General features: G+C 38.7%; 3 protein-coding genes across 3 annotated transcripts in view; 2 read left to right on the forward strand and 1 right to left on the reverse strand.

Moving 5' to 3' along the window:
* Nucleotides 1-3,027: 3,027 nt before the first annotated feature.
* LOC132792220 (uncharacterized) lies at nucleotides 3,028-4,571 on the reverse strand. Its single transcript, XM_060801481.1, has 4 exons — nucleotides 4,253-4,571; nucleotides 3,563-4,190; nucleotides 3,308-3,501; nucleotides 3,028-3,232 (listed from the first exon to the last, which is right to left on the reverse strand). The coding sequence occupies exons 1-4, from the start codon at nucleotides 4,515-4,517 to the stop codon at nucleotides 3,126-3,128; spliced, it is 1,194 nt and encodes a 397-aa protein (XP_060657464.1). The 5' UTR covers nucleotides 4,518-4,571; the 3' UTR covers nucleotides 3,028-3,125.
* Nucleotides 4,572-6,878: 2,307 nt separating this feature from the next.
* LOC132790329 (uncharacterized) lies at nucleotides 6,879-8,107 on the forward strand. Its single transcript, XM_060798820.1, has 3 exons — nucleotides 6,879-7,575; nucleotides 7,640-7,836; nucleotides 7,917-8,107. The coding sequence occupies exons 1-3, from the start codon at nucleotides 6,905-6,907 to the stop codon at nucleotides 8,009-8,011; spliced, it is 963 nt and encodes a 320-aa protein (XP_060654803.1). The 5' UTR covers nucleotides 6,879-6,904; the 3' UTR covers nucleotides 8,012-8,107.
* Nucleotides 8,108-9,071: 964 nt separating this feature from the next.
* LOC132790328 (calcitonin gene-related peptide type 1 receptor) overlaps nucleotides 9,072-24,498 on the forward strand; it is a 35,908-nt gene continuing 20,481 nt past the window's right edge. The window contains exon 1 of the mRNA XM_060798819.1: nucleotides 9,072-10,025. The gene's annotated coding sequence lies outside the window, so the exon portion shown is untranslated. The remainder of the gene's footprint in view (nucleotides 10,026-24,498) is intronic.

A 24,498-nucleotide genomic window follows, 5' to 3' on the forward strand; every position in this document is an offset into this window, starting at 1 on the left:
GCTTGCATTTTGTACCTGAGACACGAATGGCGACTGCTTAACATATAAATCGCACATTTATTGCCCTAAGAGATTAGCGAACACAAATTGGCTGCCATTATGAATATTCATACGATTACTCAAACACACACACATACATATGCATATACATTTGGTGGGCGGTCGCTGTTAAATGGCCAATCGACACGAGGTTGCCACATGACTGAGGTGAGAGAAGATGAGGAGAACATGTTAATCCATATGACTCGAAAGCATTCGTCATGGCTCGGCCAATAGTCAATCAACAATATTGACCAGCAGATTAAGTGCTAAGTCCCCCACACACGTGTCTGCGCCTCTCTATCTCTCTCTCTCTCTTTCTCTCTCGCTTATCTAAAATAGTTTGTTGTTGCTGCTTGACTTAGATTGTACTTACACATTTATTTGCACTTGCTGCCGCCGTTAAGTGTGAAAAATTCCAGTAAAAAGACGAAGTATAATGAGCGTAGAAAAGATAAAGAAATATGCTGCTCGGCTCAGCGGTATCAATTAGCGCAGTGTCCAAAATCTAACACCTTGTCAAAGTGAAAGGCCCTAGCTAAGAGAGTCGTCATACTACCTGCGATTCTTGCGGTGGGTGGGGCAACATCCTAATGCTGTCAATTGCCCGTTTTATGCATCCATTTAAGCAAAGAGTTCCCAAAGTGGGTGAGTGCGTAACTGAATAAACAGTAACGGCAACGGCAACAGCAACAGCAACAACAGCAAACTCAACTGAACTTCTCTTATTTGATGTCTTAACTTATCGCTCATACGCCCCGTATGATATTAACATTTCTATTCCCATTCGCATTCGTGTTTGTGTTTGTATTTGTATTTGTTGTCGCTGTTTCTGCTGCTGTTGCTGTTTGTTAGGGGCGTCCCATGGCGCTTTGACCGAAAGCTGCTTAACTTTAATCACACTAATTACATGGCTAAAAGGATACTCGTGTCGCTGACCGCAACAAGTTCAGGTTCAGCTTTAGCTTCAACTTTTGGTTTTAGCTTTAACGCACGCTTATGGCTCAAATTCGGCTTCCTAATGCGTTATCCCGCATATTCTTTTCTCTCTTTTTTTTTGGCTTGTGTAACCCTAAAGTGTTTTAGTCTTTTTGTTGTGCAACTTTTGGCTCACACGTGACATAATATTGGGCACAAGTAACTTGGCCAACAATCATCATTTGACTAACTTTATTTATTAACTTTCCCTTTAAGCTAACATTTTTAGCAAATTCAAAAAGAATTGCATGTGAATTACGCAGAAAAAAATGGAATTCACATTTTTATAATACAATGTTTCATGTATTATTTTTTTCTCTTAGTGCTTTTAAAATTACAAACAAAAGGTATTAAACACAACCCTTCATAAATTACATGCATAAAAAGTTTGCTATTTTAAACAAATTCAAAAAGAATTCATTTTAATAATTTAAAATTGTAACTAAATTATTTATACATTTTCTTGACATTTGTAATTTACAATTAATGTCAAAAGTTACTTATAAAAATCATAAAAAATAACATTATGTTTTAAATCATTTTACATTTTTATACCCGCTACCCATAGGGTAGAAGGGTATTATAACTTTGTGCCGGCAGGAAATGTATGTAACAGTTAGAAGGAGGCATCTCCGACCCTATAAAGTATATATATTCTTGATCAGCGTCAACAGCCGAGACGATATAGCCATGTGCGTCTGTCCGTCTGTCCGTCCGTCCGTATGAACACCTAGATCTCAGAGACTATAACAGATAGAGCTATAATTTTTTTCGACAGCATTTGTTATGTTTGCACGCAGATCAAGTTTGTTTCAAATTTTTACCACGCCCACTTCCGCCCCCGCAAATCAAAAAAATTGAATAACAAGTGTAATTTTAAAGCTAGAGCTACAAATTTTGGTGTATACAATAATTACTGTAGTAGTTATGATTCCTGAAAATTTGGTTGCGATCAGATAAAGTTATTAAAGAAATACTTTTGTATGGGCAAAAACGCCTACTTACTAGGGGTCTGAGTTGCTTTGGCCGACAATCTAGCACATTGTGCCGTTTTTGGTATATTTTGAATGGTGTACTATATCGGTATACCAAACATACCATTTGGTATATTTTTAGTATTTTTTAGTATTTTCGGTATATTTTGAAAATGATACCGCAATATTTTGCCTTTATTAAAAATGGGTAGCGGGTATCTCACAGTCGAGCACACTCGACTGTAACTTTCTTACTTGTTATAACTGTATTATAAGAAGATAACCCCAGCAAATTTTAAATATTATCTAGAAGCATTCTGTAGTCAGTAAGAAAATAATTTAGAGCTTAAAGTCAAAAATTGCAGAATTATTTAAGAAATAATGTTATATGAAAAAAGAATTCTGCTGTCGGGTCTTAGCTGCTTCGGTTAATTATTGTATTCTTTAGCGTAATAGTATATTCATATACTAAATCTAGTATTCGGTATATTTTTATAATTTTTGGGTATATTTATTTGAAATATCGATATATATTTAGATTTATTTCCTTTTTTAAAAAATGGGTATCTCACAGTCGAGTTTGTCTTTTAAAAACAAAGGAAACTGTTTATGACTTCATTACTTATATCAACAGCATAATAATTTGATGCATAGTTATTTTGGCATATGCATTAGCAATTAAAATACATTACTCAAATCAAACAGTGACTAATTTAAATTTCTAGCACCTTCAAAGGGAGAGAGTGTTGGCTTGAGCTGAGGTGTAAAAGGTTTCCATAGCCGTGACAAATTCTTGTCCAATGTTAAGACACCCACAAACTCGTATTTTAATATTCATTTGGACCACGTTTGTAAATATTGAATGTCTATGCTTGGCATTTGTTTACTTTGTGCTTTATTGTGCTAACTGATTCACTTAAACTGGTATTAGCCAGCACATAGCCACAGCCATAGTAAAAGGCAGTCGTGACTAAGTCTAGTTAATATATTACATGTGAATTGAAAGATGTTGAGGTTATAGAATTGTTTTCACTTGACTTTATTACGAGTAAATGCTAAAATGCTATGCACACTGGCTAAAATGTGTTGCTTAATCTAATGGCCACTTAACTGGGACAACTTGCCACTGTCACTTTAGAGAATTGATGTTCGCAGGCGATAAGTCATACTGAAGCCTGTCTCCTGTGTGGCATCGAGGGTCAAATCATCGCTGGAGAAGTGCATCATATAAGGCGGTTGGGCTGCGAAGGGGGAAAGGTGAAAGGTGAAAGTCAAGCGAAAAGCCAAAATATCAAGAGCAGGCACGTTGCACTTACCATACACTATTAGGTTATCGTTGGTGCCACAGTAGTAGGTTGGCTGATAGGCCGTATTCTTGGCCAGTATGGACTGCGGTATCAGCAGATAATCCTCCTGTCTGCCCTGCGTATGCACCGTCGCGTGGCATGCCTCATCGTAGCCCTCCACATCGTCCGTCTGCACCGACATGCTGAACTTGCTGAAACTGTATCTGCAATACAAATTGTGGCATTAAGTCACCTCTCTTCACTCCACACTCCACTCAATCTCACTCAATCATGCTGGCACTCGGCGTCGACTTGATGCAGATGGTGTAGCTGGTTTCCGGCATGTACGGATAACTCAACGTTGGCTGATAGTTGAAGCTACGTATGTTGCCAGTCAGCTCCGTGTAATACTGTTGGCAGCCAGCTGGCGCCAAAAGCTCATAGTCGGCATGATGTGAGGCGAATATGTTGCGCAGATCCTGCAAACTATTTGTGCTTGCCCCAAAGTTTCCCAACGTTGTCGATCGATGTTTCGTTGACGTTTGTGGCGCCTCCAGCTGTGTGACAATCAGACGCCAATTGGTTTGAGTCCAACGCGTTGGCACCGCAAACGTCAGCGTGATCTGATCGATGCCAGCGGCCACATTGAAGGGCAAATACAAATGCTGACCGGCATTGACGCCGCACAGCTTAAAGGCGCCCGCCTCAAAGTAATCCTGGCACTCTATCACACGTTCATCGGTGGTACTTACCACCGGCTGTGGCAACTCGAACTGCTCGAAATCAATGCGCAGCTGTTGCACATTCGCGCTGAACGCCTCGATGGTGTATTGGCAAGTGTCGCTGGCAAATGTTGCTGGATTCCTGATGATGGTGCGCTTCAAGCGTGTCGTTGTGCCACACGCCATGTTGGCTGTGGAAAGAAGAAAGTGTTGTGTAAGTAGAACAAGTAGAATCACTCTTGGTTGCACCTACTTTCACAGCAGACGCCGTAGGTGCCACAATAGCCATTGACGGTGCCGCCTTGACGCATGCACTTGAAGCGCGTGAGACAGGTGCCCGTGGCGCCACCATTTGTGGTGCAACTATCGGCGAGATTGCTGCGTCGACGCGCCTGTCGCCACATGCCCGGCTCCGCAAGCGTTGGCGGCGACTCCGTTTGATTGAGTTGCGCTGCCACATGTTGCACAAGCGCGCAGGCGCAAAAGCTCAGCGTAAAGATCCAAAAGAGAGTCTGCATAATCCTTATTGAAGTTGTTGTTGAGTATGTTCGATTGACGTTGCTTACGCCTACACTTTCACATTTACTATGAGCGTTTGATTCTTCAGCGCTGCTGCTTTTATACGACGCCAGCGTCGACTGCGACTGTGGCAGCGGAAGAGTTGCGTCGTCGACGTCGACTGCGACGTCTCGGCATTGATGAGATTTTCGTGTTAGAAGCACTTTATGTCAATATTTAGTAAGTAGAATTTAAAAGGCGACACAAGTCCGGGATCGATCATTATGTGGTCAGTGAATAGTACAAACTATTCGTATGAATATTCAACAGGGGCATCCATACCATTTGTTTGCCTACCCAAGCCAAACCAAGACACTCCACAAGTTAGCGAGTCATTGAACCTTTACTAAAAAAAAAAACTAAACCATCATCAACAACATCATCCGTGCTCTGCTTGAATGTGACAAACTGGGTTATGTTTGCACTGTCAAAATGTCTCCATCGTTGACTTCATATCATTTATGTATATATGTATGTATGTATGTATGTATCGGGTATATGAATGAGATGTGATGTCAAAAAGTGAAAAGAAGGTGCTACACATTCCGTTCTCTCTCATTCTCTCCCATTTCTCCCATTTTGTTGGCCCGATAAATTGGTGTGTGAATATGACAGAAAAAATTATCAATCAATTTGCTGATAGCTAGAAAAGCAATAGCAATTGCACAATGCCAATTTTGGGAACGATAAATGCAACATGCCCAACCCAAAAATAGCCTTCAATACACATTTTGATTCGAGTATGAAAATCAATTAATTTTATTATTAAAAAATTATAGGATGAAGGCTTTTTTATCTTTATCTTTTCGTAAACATTGTTAATTTATAAGTAGTAGTATTGTAGTAAATATAAAATATTAATTAAACTTTAAAAGGAAAAAAAAAAACAATTGAATTTAAAAATGTTTTAATTCAATAATGCTTTTTTTGATACGTAATAAAAATTACCAACTTTTCAAATTGAAGGAAAGTATGAATTAATTAAAATTTTGCAAAAATTACGAGCTAAATTCACTTTATTTATTTATTTTACTTTATTTAGAACTATAGAGTTATATCTTTAAAGTACATATTTCAGAATTATAAGCATCAAATAAATTAGTTGCAATATTCATCTTCATTTTAACTTTATGTATATGTTTATTTTTATTTTGTCGATGAAAAGCAAGTAAATAACATAAGTCTGTTCGACTACATTCAAAATATACCATAGATTACAAAATATACCGAATTGTCCAGTACTACATTTAAAATATACCAAGAGTACGAAAAACACAAGACCTACTGTAATTTTCTTGTTTGTTTTGCCATACAAATGTATTTCTTAAGTAACTTCTACAATTTTTAAATATGTACCAAAAAATTACAACTGCAGCTTCAAAATTACGCTTATTACTCGATTATTTTTCGAATTTCGAGTCCGAAAATACCGTTTAATTTATGTATAATCTACAAAAAATTTTTAAAGTACAAATCAAAAATAAATATTTTGCTTGATTTTTAAAATAAAAGTTGATTTTTATTTATTATGATTATTTTTATTTTAATAATAATTAAACTTTTCTAACATAGCCTTTTTCCATTTACCCTGAAGAATTTTGGGGTTTAATTTTTCCCAACTCAACATAATTATTATTGAGGTCGCTACTTAAAAGTGTCTAATATTCATAAATAAATAGTTTATAAATTAAATTGATGAATTTTATAACCGTATTTTCATCGATGCCTTACTCTGAAGTTAGATTGTTTAATGCTTTCATGTTTACTTATGACATGTGATGAAAGTAACCACCTTTTAATTAATTACAAATTTGCTCAATTAAATTATGCGGCAATTTAAACTGCATAACCTTTTGTACATAAAATGCAACTTTACATGCGTGTTGAATGCATCGGTGAGCAGAGGAAATCAAGACCGCAGCATAAGCGCTTGTAAATATTTATTAGGTCGCTGTCTCATTACGAACAATAAACAATTAATCAATACTTTGTATACTTTATAAATTAATCTCACTTTTTGCCCAAACCCAAAAACCATTGCCGCATCGCCATCGCACTATGTTTATTTATAAAGCTTGCGGCTTGTCTTCCCAGGCAATTACATGCATTTTAATTGGAAATGTCAGTGAATTGCTGTACATTGGAGTGGAGTATGGGAATTCTCGAATCGAATTGAATCGAATCGAAGACCCCCTGTGCACCTGTGCTATAACATTATCGATTCGTTATCGAGGCGCCTTACACGGGTAATTAGTTTGCCAGCCAGCCAGATAATGGAGGGAATGGGGAGCAGAAGCCAGCGAATATAAAAAGCAGGCAACACTTTGCCATAGACTCAAAACCGAATATGAAGAGTTCCATTGCAATTGCCGTGCTCATTGTGGGCGTAGTTGGAGTCAGCGTTCAAGCTGCTTCGGTGGCGAAACCCACTTGCGGTGGCACCACCTCCTCCAAGGACATCAATCTGGTGATTCCAACGAATCCGCCCAGAGAATGCGAGTACCACATCAATGCATACAGCAAATATGTGTGCCAGCTGCGCATTGATTTCGCCATGACGCTCGCTCAGCCAACGTTGCACGAACAATCTGGAGGACTGAAGACGGCCGAGTGCGATCAGGATTACTTCGAGGTCAACGGTCTGAGACTGTGCGGTGTCGAGGTCTGGCAACACATCTATGTGCCCTTCAATGCCACCGCTGGTGTCTCACGCATCGATCTGCTCATTGCTCTGGCGAATCGTGCCGGCGGTGTTTCGCTGCCCACACCCGACTGGAACATGGTGGTGAGCCAATTGGAGTGTCCCGCCGGCGCTTCGGTGCGTGAGCTTGAGATTGAGCAGCGTGCCACCTCTTACACCGATGGCTTCCAAGTGGCGCCACCCGGTTGTCTGCAGTATTTCCCAGATGCCAAAGGCGTGGTCAAGTCCTTCAACTACAACGAAGGTGCCGGTATTTATCCATCGCATTTGAACTATGCCATCTGCTTCCGTCGCGATACTTCCACGACAGCACTCACGTGAGTTGAAGCAAGAGGTTTAAATTGAATTGAATTTCGAATTGATACCTTCATGTTTCCACAGCATTCGCTCGTACTTCTTCCATGTGGGTGCCACTTCGGCAGCGACCACTTTGCTCACCGATAGCTCGTGTTATCGCAGCGGCAGCTCCAGCGTGCAGAATGCCGATTTTCTGATGGTGCCACAAGCCACATTGGTGGCGAACAACGAACGCGCCACCTACTTCTGTGGCGCCACCAGTGGCGATGTGGTCATAACCAGTAAGTTCAAAGTAGCTTTTGTCCAAAAAGCTCCTTTTACTACATATCTCCCTCTCTCTCTATCTCTCTTTCTATTCCAGGCGATAACCCAGGTCCTTTGATTGTGCTTTTCAACAGCGATGGCATCTATGAACCACATGACGAGGGCTTCGCTTTCACTTATACAGTTCAATAAAAAGCTTCGAGGGGAGCGTGCAGCAGCTGCGGTTAAAATAAACATTTAACTTGTTAACTGATTTATTGACGAAAATAACTTTGCTATCTAGAAAGATGTGTTGTTGTTGTTGTGTTCTATCGTATCTCTGACTCTGACTCTATCAATTCTAGATATATATGTATTTGCACAACTATCAGAAATCATCAACTTGAGTTGACAACTTGACAATGCTTATCACTGATAATTACAGCCATGATAAGCGACTATCTCAAGAAGCGTTACAAATTTGTATGTCAACTTGTCTGACTACACTTGAAAACGACACATCAAAAGGTAATTTGAATTTACAGCTTAACACAGAGCTGAGTATAAGAGCTTTTCAGAGCTTTGCTTAAGCTTGAGCTGTCTATTGTGAATGCAAACACATGGCCGAACAACAAGTGTGTGGGCTTTACTATGTTTTGATTAATCAAAAGACTAATCAGAATATTTACGTAATACGCGCCCCTTTTTAGCGTTCAGTGTTTATTTATAGATTATTAAATATTTATATTTCCCGAAAATTTACGAGCACAGCAGAATTTAATTAGAGCACAATTAGAATACATAAAGATTGTGATTTACGTACTGCGTCAGACAAATAAAATACAACAAAAAAATGTATATAAATCACAATACTTGAAGAATAACGACAATAGTATGGTTTCTTATCAGCACTCAGTCCCAAATGAATGCTCACTCTGATCCGACGGGAATCTATCTGTGCCACACGCAGCGCAGACCAATGTAGATTTCAATGAATTAAAAAAAAAAACAATACTTTACATAATTATCATTAATTTAGTTTGTTTTGGCTACCACATAATCAATTCAAACAATGCAATCTAAGCGCGGCAACATCTTGCATGTTATACTCGAAATGGTAATGTTAAGCGAAGCAGCAGTCTGTTAGCGCGCTGTTAAGAAAGCAGACACCCAGTAGGAAATGAGGCATAAGCAGCACAGCAGTACAGCAGCGTATAGAAAGCTCCAAGCAGCCGGCCGGCGCAATTGTTGCGTGGCCTTTGAAATGAATGTTGCGGCATGCGGATTTTCAGTTGCCGTTCAACTGCCGCGAATTCAGAACGTCCCACGCGGATGTCAACATTATTTCTCTGTGGCGCGCAACTCAAACAAATGTTGCGAAACTCAACAACAGTTAAACGCTTCACTTTATTGTGAGCACTAAAAAAAATCGCATATTGTGAATGAATGAAGAATGAAGAATGTGTCGGGCAATGAAATAAAATAAAAAAAAAGCGCAACAAAAAGAAAATATCAAAGAGAATTTCAATGTGACATCAAATTGAAGTACACAACAATACTAATAATAATAACAACGCGCCAAGTGTTTGTGTATATATTCTATAAACGTACTGCAAGTGGACATAAAAGGCCATTAAAAAAAACAAGAAGGCAAAAAAAGAAACGAAACAAATACGCGTTTTGCTGGTTGACGATTTGTTATCGCCGCTTGCAGTGCGTGCCGCTTAAGAGCCAATTTAAGTGGCAGGCATTTAATCAAGTGAACTCAAGTTGCCGCATTGTCACAGAGAAGCAGCCAGCAGCAACAGCAGCGTCGCGGCGGCGTCCTTCGCATGCCACCGAGTGTCGCTTACCGCTTGCTGAGTGTATCGTGCAACAACAGGCAACCTCAGCTTCAGCTTCAACCTCAGCATCAGCTTTAGCTTGAGCTTCCCCTGGAGTGGATCTTCATTGTTAGCAAACGCGCACATTCACAAAATTCCCAGTGAAAACATAGCCATAAATTAACAACTAATTCAATTAACTGCTGACAACGTCAACGACGAGGCAAGCAGCGAGGCAGCGAGGCAGCCAGGGGCGCAACGGGCAACGCTCTCCTAGCTGCCACTGCACTGTTGCAGGATATGCGACAAGTTGCTTAGAGGCATCTCTGCCCCGTCCTCCACACCACACCACACTCCACCGCCTTCCACTCACATAACGAGGCAACGCCACCTTCCGCATTCCGGTAAGTTGATTTACAATAAGGCCGCTTTTCTAAAGAGCCACACATCCACACACACACACCTGCCACACACACTCTCGCATGCGGGGCTGGGGGCGTGGCACAATTATGAAACTGTAAATTGAAAAACACCTAGCCCAGGTCTTTGTTAAAGCTCTAGCTGGGAATTCACCTATGTACTACATACTTTATACGACTGACTATATAAAACATTTTTGGGTTGCGCTTATGCAAATTTTCCATGGCTCCTTTTCTTCTATTTTACTATGCGCCGAAAAATCTCAGCTGCATAAATCAAAGCCAACTTTTTGACTTTTGGCCATTTGACACGCCCCCCCAATTCAAATGCTGACATGCGCCCACGTTGCAAAGCCATAAATCTTGCGCCAGCTTAAGGTAAATGTCTTTAATTGTTCGTCTCTGAACTGCGTTAACTTTACCAATACAAATCAAATGCATCAAAGTGAAGACAAATCGAAATCGTTATCGAACGTAATCGATGATTTCATGCGGCGCGACTGTTTGACTGTGACTGTGGTGCTATCATTGTGGCACGATCATGATGTATCTGCAACCATTTGTCACCCATTCCTTTTCCCCCTGCCTCCCCCCCAATCCAAACAAACTACTTACGTACAACACAAGTAAAGCCTAACGAGCGAAGCGATCCTAAAGCAAATACAATTTTGCTAGTGAAACATGCCGTTTATTGTCTATTTGACATTAGGCGCTTAGCTGTCGCTCCTCCCTCCTCCCTCGCCACTTGTTGTGATAGCTACATACTATACTATCAGTTGGCTTTTACTTACATATTTATCAGCATTTGAGTTTAAACAATAAACTTGGCAGCAGGCAAAATGCACACGATTCTTTGGCCAAAATGCGACGACGATGACGACGACAACGATTCCGTGTATCGCTGTGGGCTTGTGGGTGGCTTTTGTTTAACTTTGTTGTTGTTCTCTGTGTTGTTGTTGTAGTGCACGTGGTCGCTAATGCAACCGCTATAAGTAAAAAATGGCAGACACTAGATTTATTTATCATACGAGTATTCGCATACGCAAACAGTCAGATTTTTGCTGGGGAATTGGCGACGCGACGCTTTCAAGATATCCAAGAAATCTGTACACGAGTAATGGAAATACTATATGTACATATTGTTCATATTATACATATAGTCACATATATGTTTTTCTCTTAAATTGAAAAAGCAAATAAACTGAGTCAGACGATTCTAATTCAGCTGATCATAAGCACGATGACGATGATTGAATACTAAGCACCAATATTTGGACATTTTCAATATCTGCTTATACATTTGTATATTCGCTATTAATATAGGAAAAGATAGCTCTGAATATTCATTGCTATAAATATCTTTCGAACGATTTAACAAGTAAGAAAGCTTTAGTCGAGTGCGGTATGATTCTTCAAATATACTGAGTTAATACCACAATAATACTAAAGCATTTAAAATATACCATTGAGTTCAAAATATTCCATGTTGTCATTTTTTTGCTTATTAAATAAATTTCCTGAAAGTACAAAGTTATAATACCCATATCATAGTTGTAATATATTTCTTGAAAATTTAATATGGTTTATTGATTAATTTAAATAGATTTCCAAGTACACTATAAGAATATTTTGAACATCTACATATTTATGAATATGTTACAATAAACATTTCAAATCAAATAAAAATATAGTTGTCTGTTGCCTATTAATTTAAATTTCAAATTTAATGCCTTTAGGTATTTTGTTGCTGTTTGTTTCTGTTATTTATTAATTCTGTTTTTGCACTTTGTGCAAATATTTACCACATAATTACAAATAAACACAGCCAAACTGCACAAACAAATAAATCATTATTTTTAAAATGATCTATTTTAATTGTTTCCATACGATTTTCCCGCTCACGATTATTTTAAATTGGTTGCTTGTATCATATAAATTCTGTTTTTTTTTTTATCCAATATGTTTGTTATGAAAACCCCTGCAGTGGTCGTAAAATTCGATATAAAATAAACAAAAAAAAAGTGAAGTATATGCCACATTTTTAAAAATAAAATTTTAGTCTATGCGCCGCACATTGCTCGTAGACTTTTCATGTTTCCGTTTCGATTATTGGTTGGTCATTAAACTTCATTTATCAGCAGAAAACTAACACAACGAACGAGATGTAAATCTTGTTCACTTTGGCCCACAGCCAAGATACATTTAAACAATTAATTTTCTCACTGGCGTGGATTATCATTAGACGTTTCTCATCGCGCATACAGAATGTTTATTGCACGAAGCATTTTTAATTAATTGCAATCGCAATCGCCATCGAAATCGAAATCTATTTTCGGTTGAAAACATCAAAACCGCATTTCCATCAAAATTGGGCTGGGCTGAAATTTTGTCTGCTAAATCTAAACAAATAACAAAAAAAAAAAAATATTGTATAAGCTAGCGAACAAAAACGAGAGAATAAAAAAAAACAAAACATTTTGGCGCGCAAAAGTTGTTGATGATTGAAATTGAATTGTGTGCGCTGAACTGTGCATAGGATCAATTAATTTTCATTATGCCTTCAAATCGTTTTCCTCATCGCCTCGTCGTCGTCGTGGTCGTCATCGGCATCCGACTCGGCATGAATAGTCAATCATTAATAAGTTGAATACTCAAACGGCTAAAAGTCGAAATTAGAATTAAAATTAATTGTTATTGATCTCCATAAAGAATTACAATGCAAAGGAAATAAAAAAAAACAGCAACAAATGCTAGCTGAGTGACTGACTCACTCATCCGGATGGGTTCAGGTTTTTGAAATGGACAACGTGCAACGTGCAACAGTTGCGTGACAGGCAGACAAACAAAGTAACAGACAGGTAAACAAACTACACAACTAATGTGACTCTAACATGGCCAACTGTGTGCGGGTTCAATTAACGCAAAGGCATCGTGAGCGATGCAAGATGCTGCTGACAGCCAGCAACAAGTTGAGGCCAAGACTGAGCGACTAAGATTGAGATTGAGGAGGCAACTCTCCCTTAAATGGCAGCCTGCACCATACTGCAACGTGCAACATGCAACGTGCAGCAAATCGTTAATCGACAAAAACAAAAAGCTGGTAGAAAAAAGTTGTTAATTGGAATTTAACAAGCACTAAAAGCGTCTAATGGAATAGACGCTCAGAGATGAGCTAAACTAAACAAAATGCTGGCTATCCCAATCGATGTGCTACTGTTGCCGCTTACCACTTACCACTTACCACCGCTTGCCACTTCGATTACTTCTCACTGACCAGTTTACCCACTCAACCGCCGCACTAAATTTACTCTGATATGCCTTGTTGTTCCTTCTAGTTGTTGTCGTTGTTGTTGTTATCGTGTCAGCAAATGTAGAAATTAAGTTTTGTCTCATCTGATGCTGCTGCTGCTGCTTTTGCTGTTGCTGCCACTTGACGAGCCATTGGCGTTGAGATCCAACCGTCATGGGCCTGTCAGTATCATTTATGTGCTGGCTGCAAACACACAAAACAATCAACTTATTTGTCTGCCTCGACTAAACATTTCAAATCCAAAGCAGCTGCTTCAGCCACAACTGATAGCGAAGGCCTATCTCCTCCTATCCCCTTCCCCCGCTGCCCCTAGATGTCATACTTCATTTGCCAGTCCCCAATCCCAAGCAGAAACAGGCAGAGAAACAGAGAGCAAGAGAGAACTGGCTATGGCATGCCCATTCCCAGCGGCAGTCAGAGTCGTGATTGTCCATCGCTGCATTCCACTGTTGTCCATCCAAGTCATCTCGGAGCATGCAATTGTCTCTTCACTCCTGCAGCTACAGTCTAGCCTCTTTATGTGCGCACCGTGCATAATTTGTAAAGAAATTACGAGGGTCAACGAATTTCATTTGCAATTTGACATCTAATTACGCCTCCAGCGCGCAGTTACTTTAAGCACTTAATGAACTATGTACTTCAGCGAACAGTGAAGTCGCACTTTTAACAAACTACTTATTACACTGCACTCAGCATTTTAATGAACTATTTGATAAAGTACTTGTTTGCTATTCACATTTAATTCAAAGAAATTTGAGCAAATCAAATTGCAAATTGCAAAATTAATATTAAACACAACTTTTTATTGCAAAGTTTAGGAAAACTTGTAAAATATTGTAAAATTCATGAAGAGTACAATTTATATAAATGTAAATTGTAAGAATTATTGAAATTTATATAACCAGTATTTAAAATATTTATCGAATATAGATACACAAGAATCACATAATATTTTGAATTGTTAAAAGCAAATATTTCACAGAAATTTTAAGTAGTAACAAATAAGAAAGCTATAGTCAAGTGTGAGATTCCCGTTTCCAATTTGAAGAAGAACAAAACAGTGCGGTATATTCTTAAAATATACCAAATTAAGATACCTCAATAATACTAAAGTACATTCGAAATATACCACAGAAGTCAAAATATACCAGATTGTCAGCTTAGACCCCAAATAAAAAGTATTTTTTAAATAACTTATACAATTTTTATCCCGTTATAGCTCTCTCTCTCTTTCTCTCTCTCTCTCTCTCTCTCTCTCTCTCTCTCTCTCTCTTATAGTCTTTGAGAGCTAGAATAGAGGGACAGACGAACATGGCTATATCTTTGCTTAAATATAGAATATTTAGAGAAAGACGAAAATAGTTAATAATAAGATAACAAGACAACTCACATATTATAAATTTCGCATATCTCATTAAGATTTAAATATTACAAATATTAATAACAGAATTAGTTAATTTCCGAAATTCGTATAAAAATTCTTAATAGAAAAGAAAAATTTGCAGTAACAAGACCACAATTAAAATAATAAATTGCAATGAGAAAACAATTAATGAAAGTTAAAATAGTATAAAAGTGAATTACTGAAATTGAAATAATTTATCAAAATTCCCCATAGAAAGCTATAAATATAAAATAATATTTAGCAGAGATGTAAGGACTGCCATTCAATTTTAAATTAAAATACTTAATTGAAAAGTGAAACATCAAAAATGCACTTTCATTTCTGAATAAATCAAATTTAGATATTGAATATTTCTTATTAAAATCAGCAAAGGTGACAAGACTACAATTTGAATACTTGAAATTTGCAAAAAGCGAGCAATTGAAATATTTAATTGAAAAGTGAAACCTCAAGAATTCACTTTGATATTCTCTTGAATCTCTAAATACAAAATTTGAATGAAAATTCCATTGGTTAAATTCCAATATTGAAACAACGCGTAGGTCGATCTAATTGCGAACAATACATTTTGTTTAAAGTTGCAAAATAGTTTCCATCTAACTTTTGATTACTTTAGTGTGGTGCTGCTGATATTGCTGCCTTTGACAGGCAACTGGCAACTGGCAATTCGCAAAGGGGGCAAAACGTGGCAACATGGGGGCTTTGCTTGCTTTTTCGGGACACAAGCCACTGCTGATGCTGATGCTGCCACTACAGATGTTGCTGACAGCTCACGCCGCAGCGTTAGCGCACCTTTTGTGTCGCTGTCAGCGCTAATGAAGCAGCAACAGCAGCCAACAGCAACTGAAAACCAAAAGAGGCAACAAGCAAAATGAAAAGAAAAATAAACGAAAACGAACGAACGAAAAAAAATGCACATGTCACACGTGCCGCATCTTTTGATAAACCAAAAGGCAGTCAACTGGTTTGAAAAGCAAACGAATACACGCTATACAAGGTAGAGGACGATGCGGGCGCCTTCTTTGTGGCCGTGCCCCCCCATCTGTGCCCATGCAACATCTCTCCACTCTGGCCACTGTCAGTGGCCAGTCATGCTCAATTTGGGCCGCACGCCGCGTCGCTGACATTAATCAATTGCAATGGTCAGCAGGACCCGGCACGAAGCAGCGAGGCCAGAGTTGGTCATAAATTAAAGATGTGGCAGCTAGCTGGGATAGCTGTGTGGCAAACACCTGTTGCCATGTGTTGTATGCACTTTGTCGCTTTTGGTGGCCACTTCCGTTTTTTTGTTTTTTCAGTTGCTGCGATACGAAAGATGATTTGCAGCGTCTTTTAAGGCTGAACACCGATATGCTCTTAAGATAACTTTGACTTGCTTGCCACACACACAAAAGTGTGAGAGAGAGAACGGGAGAGTGAGAGAGGGTGAGAAAGCCTGCGAGTGAGGTGTAGCAAGAACAGTCGAAGAATGTGCAACTTTCGTCGACACTTGAGCAACAATGTTTTACATGTCGCGCTGTCAAGCACATAAATCACGCGCAAATTGCCAACTACACACAGCTCACACACACACACACACTCACCCACTTGGGGACACACACGTTCACACTCTTCTTCTTCGCACTTGTGAGACACTTGTTGCCATTAGCTGCAAGAAGAAGCCGCCGCAAATACGTTAAGCTCCCGCACGACATTCGCTAAATTTGTTGCCGCCCCAAAGCCGTTGACTTAGCACACACTTGATTGACACATCAAGCGTTGAGAGTGTGACACATACAAACACACACACGCATATATGTACTCGTATGTGTATTACGTATACGAATCGCTGTCTTATCAAGCGTACGCTAGCCACAAAACCGGAAGTCGCATGTCAAACACCATTCGACAGCTGCAAATCAAAACAACGCCAAGCAAAATGACATTTCAAATTTAAGACACTCACTGTAAAATCTTCTGGGCACGGCTCCAGAAAACCACCGCGACCACAACAGCAACAACAACAACAGCAACAACAACAACAGCGATAACTTGAGCAGCAACAACATTTTCAGCAATATGCAGAATTTCAGCAATCTTTTGGCGTGCGTAATTGCAATTAAATGATGCGTGTCTTCCATGGGTGTGTCATTGATATAGCACATGACTTTCCCACAGAATTAAATAAATAAACGAAACAGTTATGAAACGTTTAGCAGGCAATGACTTCAAGTAAATTAAAGCAGAGAATATTTTACTGCAATTGTAAAGCACAAGAGTCATGTACGACAAATTACGAATACTACAATCGGGTCATAAGTGATTTGGTTAAAAATCTGGTATATTTTAACCTCTATAGTATATTTCGAATGTAGTTCTACAACGATATAGATTATTTGGTATACTTTAAGAATAATACCACACTCTTTTGCTTTTGTTCAAAAGCGAGCACACTCGACCATATCTTTCTTTCTTTGTTCTTGTCTATGTAAATATAAAAATATTCAAAAAATTTAAAGTTATCTTTGTTGTCGTTTTTGCATATTCAATCAATTACTCTTTCTCGAACAGCTCGCATTTTTCTGCATAATTTAATCTGTCTAAAATTGCTCAGCAGCAACTGCAATCAAATTTTTACAACTTCATTTAGCTAAGCATGAATCGTTCATGAAATTTAACAGATTTTGCGACACATGTCTCTTGATCAACTTTCATAAAGTTGCAGAACAAAATTGCCATAATTTGGAACTCATTCATGAAATTTAACTGATGTTGCGACATATGTCTTGCGATTTATGGTATTTTGCATGCGATAAAGCTGAACTCATGCTTCACTGCTGTTGGGAATCCAAAGCCAAATAAATCGATGTGCATGTATGGCATTAGAGTGTTGCATCTTCTGCATGTTAATGCGTAAATCAGGTTAGTCTTTTGGCAACCTGGCGTATGCGTAATATTTATATGACGTTGCCCGCCTGGGCACATGTGGCAGCGTTCCAAGTGAGACAACGTCGGCGCGTGGCATAAATAAACACATTTGTGTGGTGCTATGTAGCCGCAGAAAAAGCCACTGCAACAGCAGCTGCTTCTTGCGGATTCAGCATGCAACTCAAAGGCAGACAACATGAAAATTGCATTAGAGAGTAGGGCGTATGCGAGTTGCACTAACACACTTACATACACACATACATATATTGAGACACTCCCACATCGTCTCTGACTTTGTTCCCATTCAACTGTAATGAGTAATTAAAATGCTGCACATAATTTAATTAAAAATGAAAAAGATACGACGACACCGACAACAAGAAGACGAGTGCAAAGAAATGACACACGGTGTCAACTTGCCACTTGTGGCAAGTGTGAGTGTGAGTGAGTGTCAATCATTTAAAATGTTCCCAAATTCACGACTTCATTTCACTTTGTTTGCCGCTTGTTCAAATTTACTTTAACTTGTTTGTTTAATGGGCAATCTTCGTGTCAACTGCTAACTGAGAGTTAAACATTCTGACAGCCGCTAATTAGTTTGCTCCCCTCTCGTGTTTTTCCTCTTTCCTCCATCCCCCTTATTCCCCTATTCATGGCTGCTACATGCCAAAACTCTGCTGAAAATAAATGTGTAGCAACATTAATTAAAACCACAAAAACCGTTGGCTACACATTTTCTTTCAATTAGACAAACTAAAAAGTTCTGGCTTGTGGCTGGCAGCACTCTGAACTTGCCACATTTGTCAGGGGCAGTGGCAGAGGCACTGACTGTGGCTGTGGCCAAGTCAGGGGATGGAGTTGTTGTTGTTTATGCCACTGTGCGACAAACCCCGGTGAAAGCTACGGGTCAGAAAGTGAGCGTCAAATCAATTGGATTCGTATGCAGATGGAACTGTAACCAAGGGAAATCCTCTTAGCCTCTGTCAGAGAGAGTTCTAAACGCATTGCTGGCTCCAGTTGTACGATTCAAAGGGAGAAGCCAAATTAAAGCACTTTCAAGCCAACAACGGCTGCACTTAATGGGCTAACTGCTTTAACAAATACCCTGTATACATTAATCGCAAAAGGGGTTTATAAATGGCATAGTTTAATCACTTGAAACTAAATTTATTGATCACGTTTTACGGCCTTCATAAAAATTAAAGACTCTTTAGAATTCGAATCGAATTAGGTAGTTATAAAATTGCAATAATATAAAGACTATATCTCTATATAAGACATTGTTAATTAGATCATAAATTTTAAAATATATCGACTACTTATATGCCGTTGTCAATTAGATCATAAATTTAGATGGTCTTATAAAAATAACGATAAGAATAGCAATCAATGCATTTAATAGGCTCTACAGTTTATTACAATGCCTTATAAGTAAGTCTATTAAACTCGCAAGCATAAAAAAATCTGATACTTTGACATTTTCAAGGGTATCTCATAGTTTTGACAAGACAAAACTGAAAAAAGCTACCGAAATTTGTCCATATTCTGTAGGCAATATCAGAGTCCGGACTAATGAGTTTCGAACTAACAATGTGGGACTTTGAGTATAAATAATGCAAAGTGTTTCATAACTACACTTAAAGGGCGACGGCTGGCAGTTTGACAGACAGACAGACAGACAGACAGACAGGCAGGCAGACACGCAGAGAGACAGGCAGCAAATTGAGCAACTAGTCCGAAACACTCATACGCCGTGTGTAACATGTGAATGTTCATTTGTAAATGTGAATGTAAATGGTTGAACAAATGTCCATCTTCACATGACTGTCAGGTCGGTATATATCAAGAAAGTCCTTCTTACCACATTCCTTGTGTTTATGGTGGTTGGCAAGGATATTGATATCCTGTCGATATCCTTTTGGGCTGGAACTGCACGCAATGGCAATCAAATCAGAGCCTTGTTTACTCGTATTATTTATGGTTGAGAGTTGGGTGGCTGACTCGACAATTGGCTTTTGTTTTCTTCATGCTGTTTACCAAGCCCTGCTTCAACTGCGAGTGCGAGTACGCAAAAAACATTCATTGAACCAAAACTAATTTAAGTTTAAGCAGAATATTTGAAGTTCGTGACCCAGCATCAGATTGCCTACTTATGCATTGATTCAAAGACTATTCTTCAATCTCGTTTTTTTTTTTACACAATTTTTTTTCTTTTGGTTTTGTGGGCAGTTTTAATTGGATCGCGCTGTTGGCCTTCTGAGTTGATTAAATATGCATAAGAAGCAATTAAGTGAAGTGTAAAAAGCGCGAGCAACGCATCGGATATAATCTATATACTATATATCCTGCGATGCTGCGCGACGCGACGCGACGCCTACGTAATTTATGCTAAATTATTGCATATTATATCAACGAGTATTGCGGCCAGTTTCTGCTGACTTTTATGGCCAAAACAAACTAGGCGAAAGATGAGTAAGTGTGCAAACAGAGCAGAGAAAAGTTGAAAGGCAAAAGGCAAATCCGATGGCATTAAGAATATCCTTTTACCAACAACCAACCGACTATGGCAACCGTTGCCAGCCACTGAAATTAAAACGCTTAATTGAAGTTGTTGTTCTTCGTCCCTTTGACTTGTTGTTGTTGCTTTGCCTTGCCTTTGCTCGCCACTCTTGGCCGCAAGCCTTTTGTTCCCTTTTTGGCTCATTTCGTTTGCCGTTTTTCGTTTTTTGTGGCTGCAATATTGCAGGTAATTAAGCTACCCCCACCTCAAACCCCGTTCACACCCCCCAACAAGTACACGCAGTGAAATAGAACAAAACCCCAACATCAACATAATTCACTGTCTGAATTTCATTTTTGGTATGCTTCCTTTTCACGCCTTCGCCTGGCATTAAGTGGGCATTCCGTTCTCTGCTCGAGTCCTTCTTGTCCCTTGCCCACCTAAATGGTCTTCCATTGTGCGTGAAGGCTTATTTTTTAATTTTGTGAAGACCCTTGGCTAGAACTTAGGCGATTGAGTGTGAAATGCTTCAAGTTAAGCTGCGAGCCCAAGAATCTTCAACATGAAAGCATTTCTTTAATTTGTTAATAAAGGTTTGTGAGTCAAGAGTTTCCACTTGCCTAAGTTAAGCCAAATCATTATAAATATTTATAGCTCATATGTGAAGCTGCAGCTACCTCAGCATATGCAAATAAATATAAAAAAAATAATAATAGAATAATCAATAATGTGTTACTCCTTCAGCTTATCCTTTCATGAAAATTGAAAATGAATTGAAAATCGTTTGTTATTGAAGTTGTGCAAATTTGTGCATCTTATTATCAGTCTAAAGTCTATTCAGCAACGTTTTCTAGGCTTTTGCAACAGTAACAAAAAGAATAATCAAAGGAGAAGATTAAATGACTGAGCAAAAATAAAATGTTCATTAAGTCTAACTTAGGAAAGAGTTTTGAATTGGTTTTCTTTGTGGGTTGTGTTTGGTATAGAAAGGAAGGAAAGAACCAATCAAATTTTGTTATGCATAACAAAAAATGTTGCATTCGGTTAACCCAGTTGAGTGCTGTGTGGCATGCATGCTTGCCGCATTTATTGCATGCAACATGAACTATGCAAAATTATGCAGCAAACAGCGTACAAAGAAACAAGCATTTTGCAGCTGCCAACTGAAATTGTTGTGCTTATCTACAAGAAATGGAAATGAAAATGGGAATGGAAATGGAAATGGCCATGGCAATATGGTTGTATTGGGATTGGGAATCAGAATGGAAATCAAAATAGGAATGGGAATCGAAACGGCACGAGCTGTGGTCTATGGATCTGAGAGCAGTCATTTCGCATATTGTTGTGGTTTTTCTTGTGCATTTGCCATACTGCTTTAATGGCCATAATTTGCTAAATGCTGCACACCCGACCAGACACTAGCTCAATTATACGAGCTGGAGTGTATCTTCTGCTTTGAGCTCGGATTTGTTTTTAGTTGAGCGCAAAACTTTGTGCCCCACACACACACACAGTGGCCGGACTCTCGCCTTAATGGCACATAAATTATTGCAAGTTTATTGAATTAGTCGGAAATGGCAGCCAGTAAAGCAGATAAAGAGAGACAGAGAGACGGAGGGAGGGAAAGTAACTGCGTGAAATCTTGCAAACCAAATCGTGAACGTCATTTTAATTGGCAGCCAGGCGAGCAATCAGAAATATCAGAATGTATCTGCCTCAGATAACAGCACGCAAGGCGACCCACACAACAAGGTTCAAAGCAACAAAAGGAAACTCGAATTCAATTGGCCAACGGGCCAAACGGGCCAACATGGGGCACAAAGCAGAAGGCAGAAGGCAAATCAGATAAAGCCAAATGGCAGGCACAATGCGTTCCGCTTGTTGTGCCGCTGGACACGGCAGACAGTCAACTGGTTTTAGGGCAACAACACACAACAAATACACATACACACATACATTCACATATAAAAGCATACTACAGACAACAAGGCATCACAACAAACGAATAAAGAACACACGCCTTGTAATGAGCTTGTGATTGTATCCGACAGATACATTTGTGTTATTCACTCACACACATATACACATGCATACATGCACACTCATTTGCTTGTATTGGCATCCAGATTTATGCTCATGTTATTCTTGTTGTGTTTTTTGGGTTTTTTTTTGTTTTTGCCATTGCTCTTATTGCCGTTTGTTGTTTGTTGTTGTTGAGCGCACTTACTAATTAAATGTCCGCACAGAGCATTGAGAAAACTGGCCCCTAAAAAGTCAATGCGAATGCAGCACAACCTTGGGATACCCTGTGTATGTATATATATTTAAGAGGGAATTTTTTTTAATTTAGATTTAATACTGTATTGCATATTTGGTTTATAAATGTAATTGCTTCAATTCAAACCGAAAGATCGCTTTCTATTAGTGTTGTGTCGCTCTAATGACTAACAAAGTTCGCTCATTCATTATTATTCAGTGAACTAGATCATTCAATTCGTTCGTTTGATGTGGTTCGTCGCTCGATTATGTTCATCATTCGATATCGTTCATCGTTCGATTTCGTTCATCGTTAGATTTCGCTTATCGATTGTTTTTGTACATAAATCGTTTTCGCTCTTTGGGTATTTTGCGACGTTCTTTGTTCGCTAATTTTAGTAATAATTAATAATAATTTAATAAAATTATGTGTTTAGATTTACTAAACTTAATGGTTCCAACCAAGTTTAAATATTTTGAGGATAGTGAAAGACAACAAACCATAAAAACTACCAATTAAAATTGGAACCTAAAAACAAGAACTAACTAAATATCAAAAGTGAACAACCAAACAAGAATGGACTAAGCATAAATACTTAACTACTGAACAAGAACAAACTAAAGAAGAAATATGAACAAAATGTAAGGATGACTTTATAGTTCAACTTAATGTGGACAATCCACTAATTTCAACAACAATGTACAATAACATAATTATACTTGCATACCAATATACCCTACTATGGTAATTTTGTCTCCCAATGCGCTGCGAGGAGGGTATGGAAAACACAAAAATACGACCGCACACAACTGAATTAATTAAGCCAATGAACGGGGCGCTTCATTAGCAAGTTGCAGCTGTAAGTTGCGGTTGGGTAAATACACTTACCACAAAGTTAGCTGGCGACTTCTTGAGCTTATCAAATAAGTCAACAGACTGCTGCTGCGGCTGCTGCTCTTACATAGTGCAATGAACAACTAAGTGAAAGTCTTCTCTTCTCTTGTTATCTCTCTATTCAGTTTCTGTTTTCATCTTTACTTTTGGCGTGAAAGTGCATCGCAGTTAACTTTAAGATTAAGCACGTGCCGTGCTTAAGCGTTGCGTATCCGTGTAGCTAAAAGATACTAATGTATCTATGCCCCTCGACGAACTGCCCACACACACACACAGATACACACCTGTAGATGGAATTAATTAAGTCTTAAGCCGATCTGATCAATCGTTGCTGCTCCACTGAACACCTGACCGACAGCACAGCGCGCTCTCCCTTGGAAGTTTCTTATTGATTTTGATTGGATTTTCGCTACGCTCCTTTATAATTGCAGTTGTTCTGGTGTTTTATTCTGCTTCGCTTCGACTTTCAGCATGCAACGTGCAACTTTTGCGTTTAATTAAAAGTTTTTTTGCGAATCGAAAAAGAAATTACACAAGAATTTTATGTCAAGCCGAAGCAAAAGTTGAAATGTTTCACTTACTGGCCATTTGATAGTTTAACTGCTGAGCGCAAAACAAGCAACAAGAGTTATTTGCCAGAGTCAAATAATTGCTATGCACAAGTAGAATGAGAAAGTCACAACACTAAAAGAATATGCTCTAAGTAATTTAACGGTTTATGAATAATAAATGCTAACTGAATTGATGCACTTAGTTTAGTTGCTCAAGAAGAATATTATGGGCAGCGGATACAACCTCAATTATCTGTTCGATGCGTTTTCAAGTAAATCAAATCGCCATAAATCACAAATAAATTGAAATTTTACAAAAGCCAATAAAAAAGTTGAAGCAACAAGTAAATAAACTAAATGCTGGTCAAGTCAAGCAACTTTTTGACTTTTCTTCAACTTTTCCATGTAAACCAGCAGCAACAACAAAGAAAGAATATTTATTAGGCTCTCGCTTGCAAAAGGTCGACACGAGAGAGAACGAAATCATTGAGAATTATGGAAGACGACAGCTGTGCCTGTGCCTTGGCTGTGGCGTTAGCTTGGGCTATTGTTCGGCTATTGAGGCCATAACACTTCATTATGCAGATACACACGGAATAGAGGGGGAAGCCAACACATAGCCAGCAACCCAGCC

Source organism: Drosophila nasuta, chromosome 3, assembly GCF_023558535.2.
Source record: "Drosophila nasuta strain 15112-1781.00 chromosome 3, ASM2355853v1, whole genome shotgun sequence".
NCBI classification, from domain to species: Eukaryota; Metazoa; Arthropoda; class Insecta; order Diptera; family Drosophilidae; genus Drosophila; species Drosophila nasuta.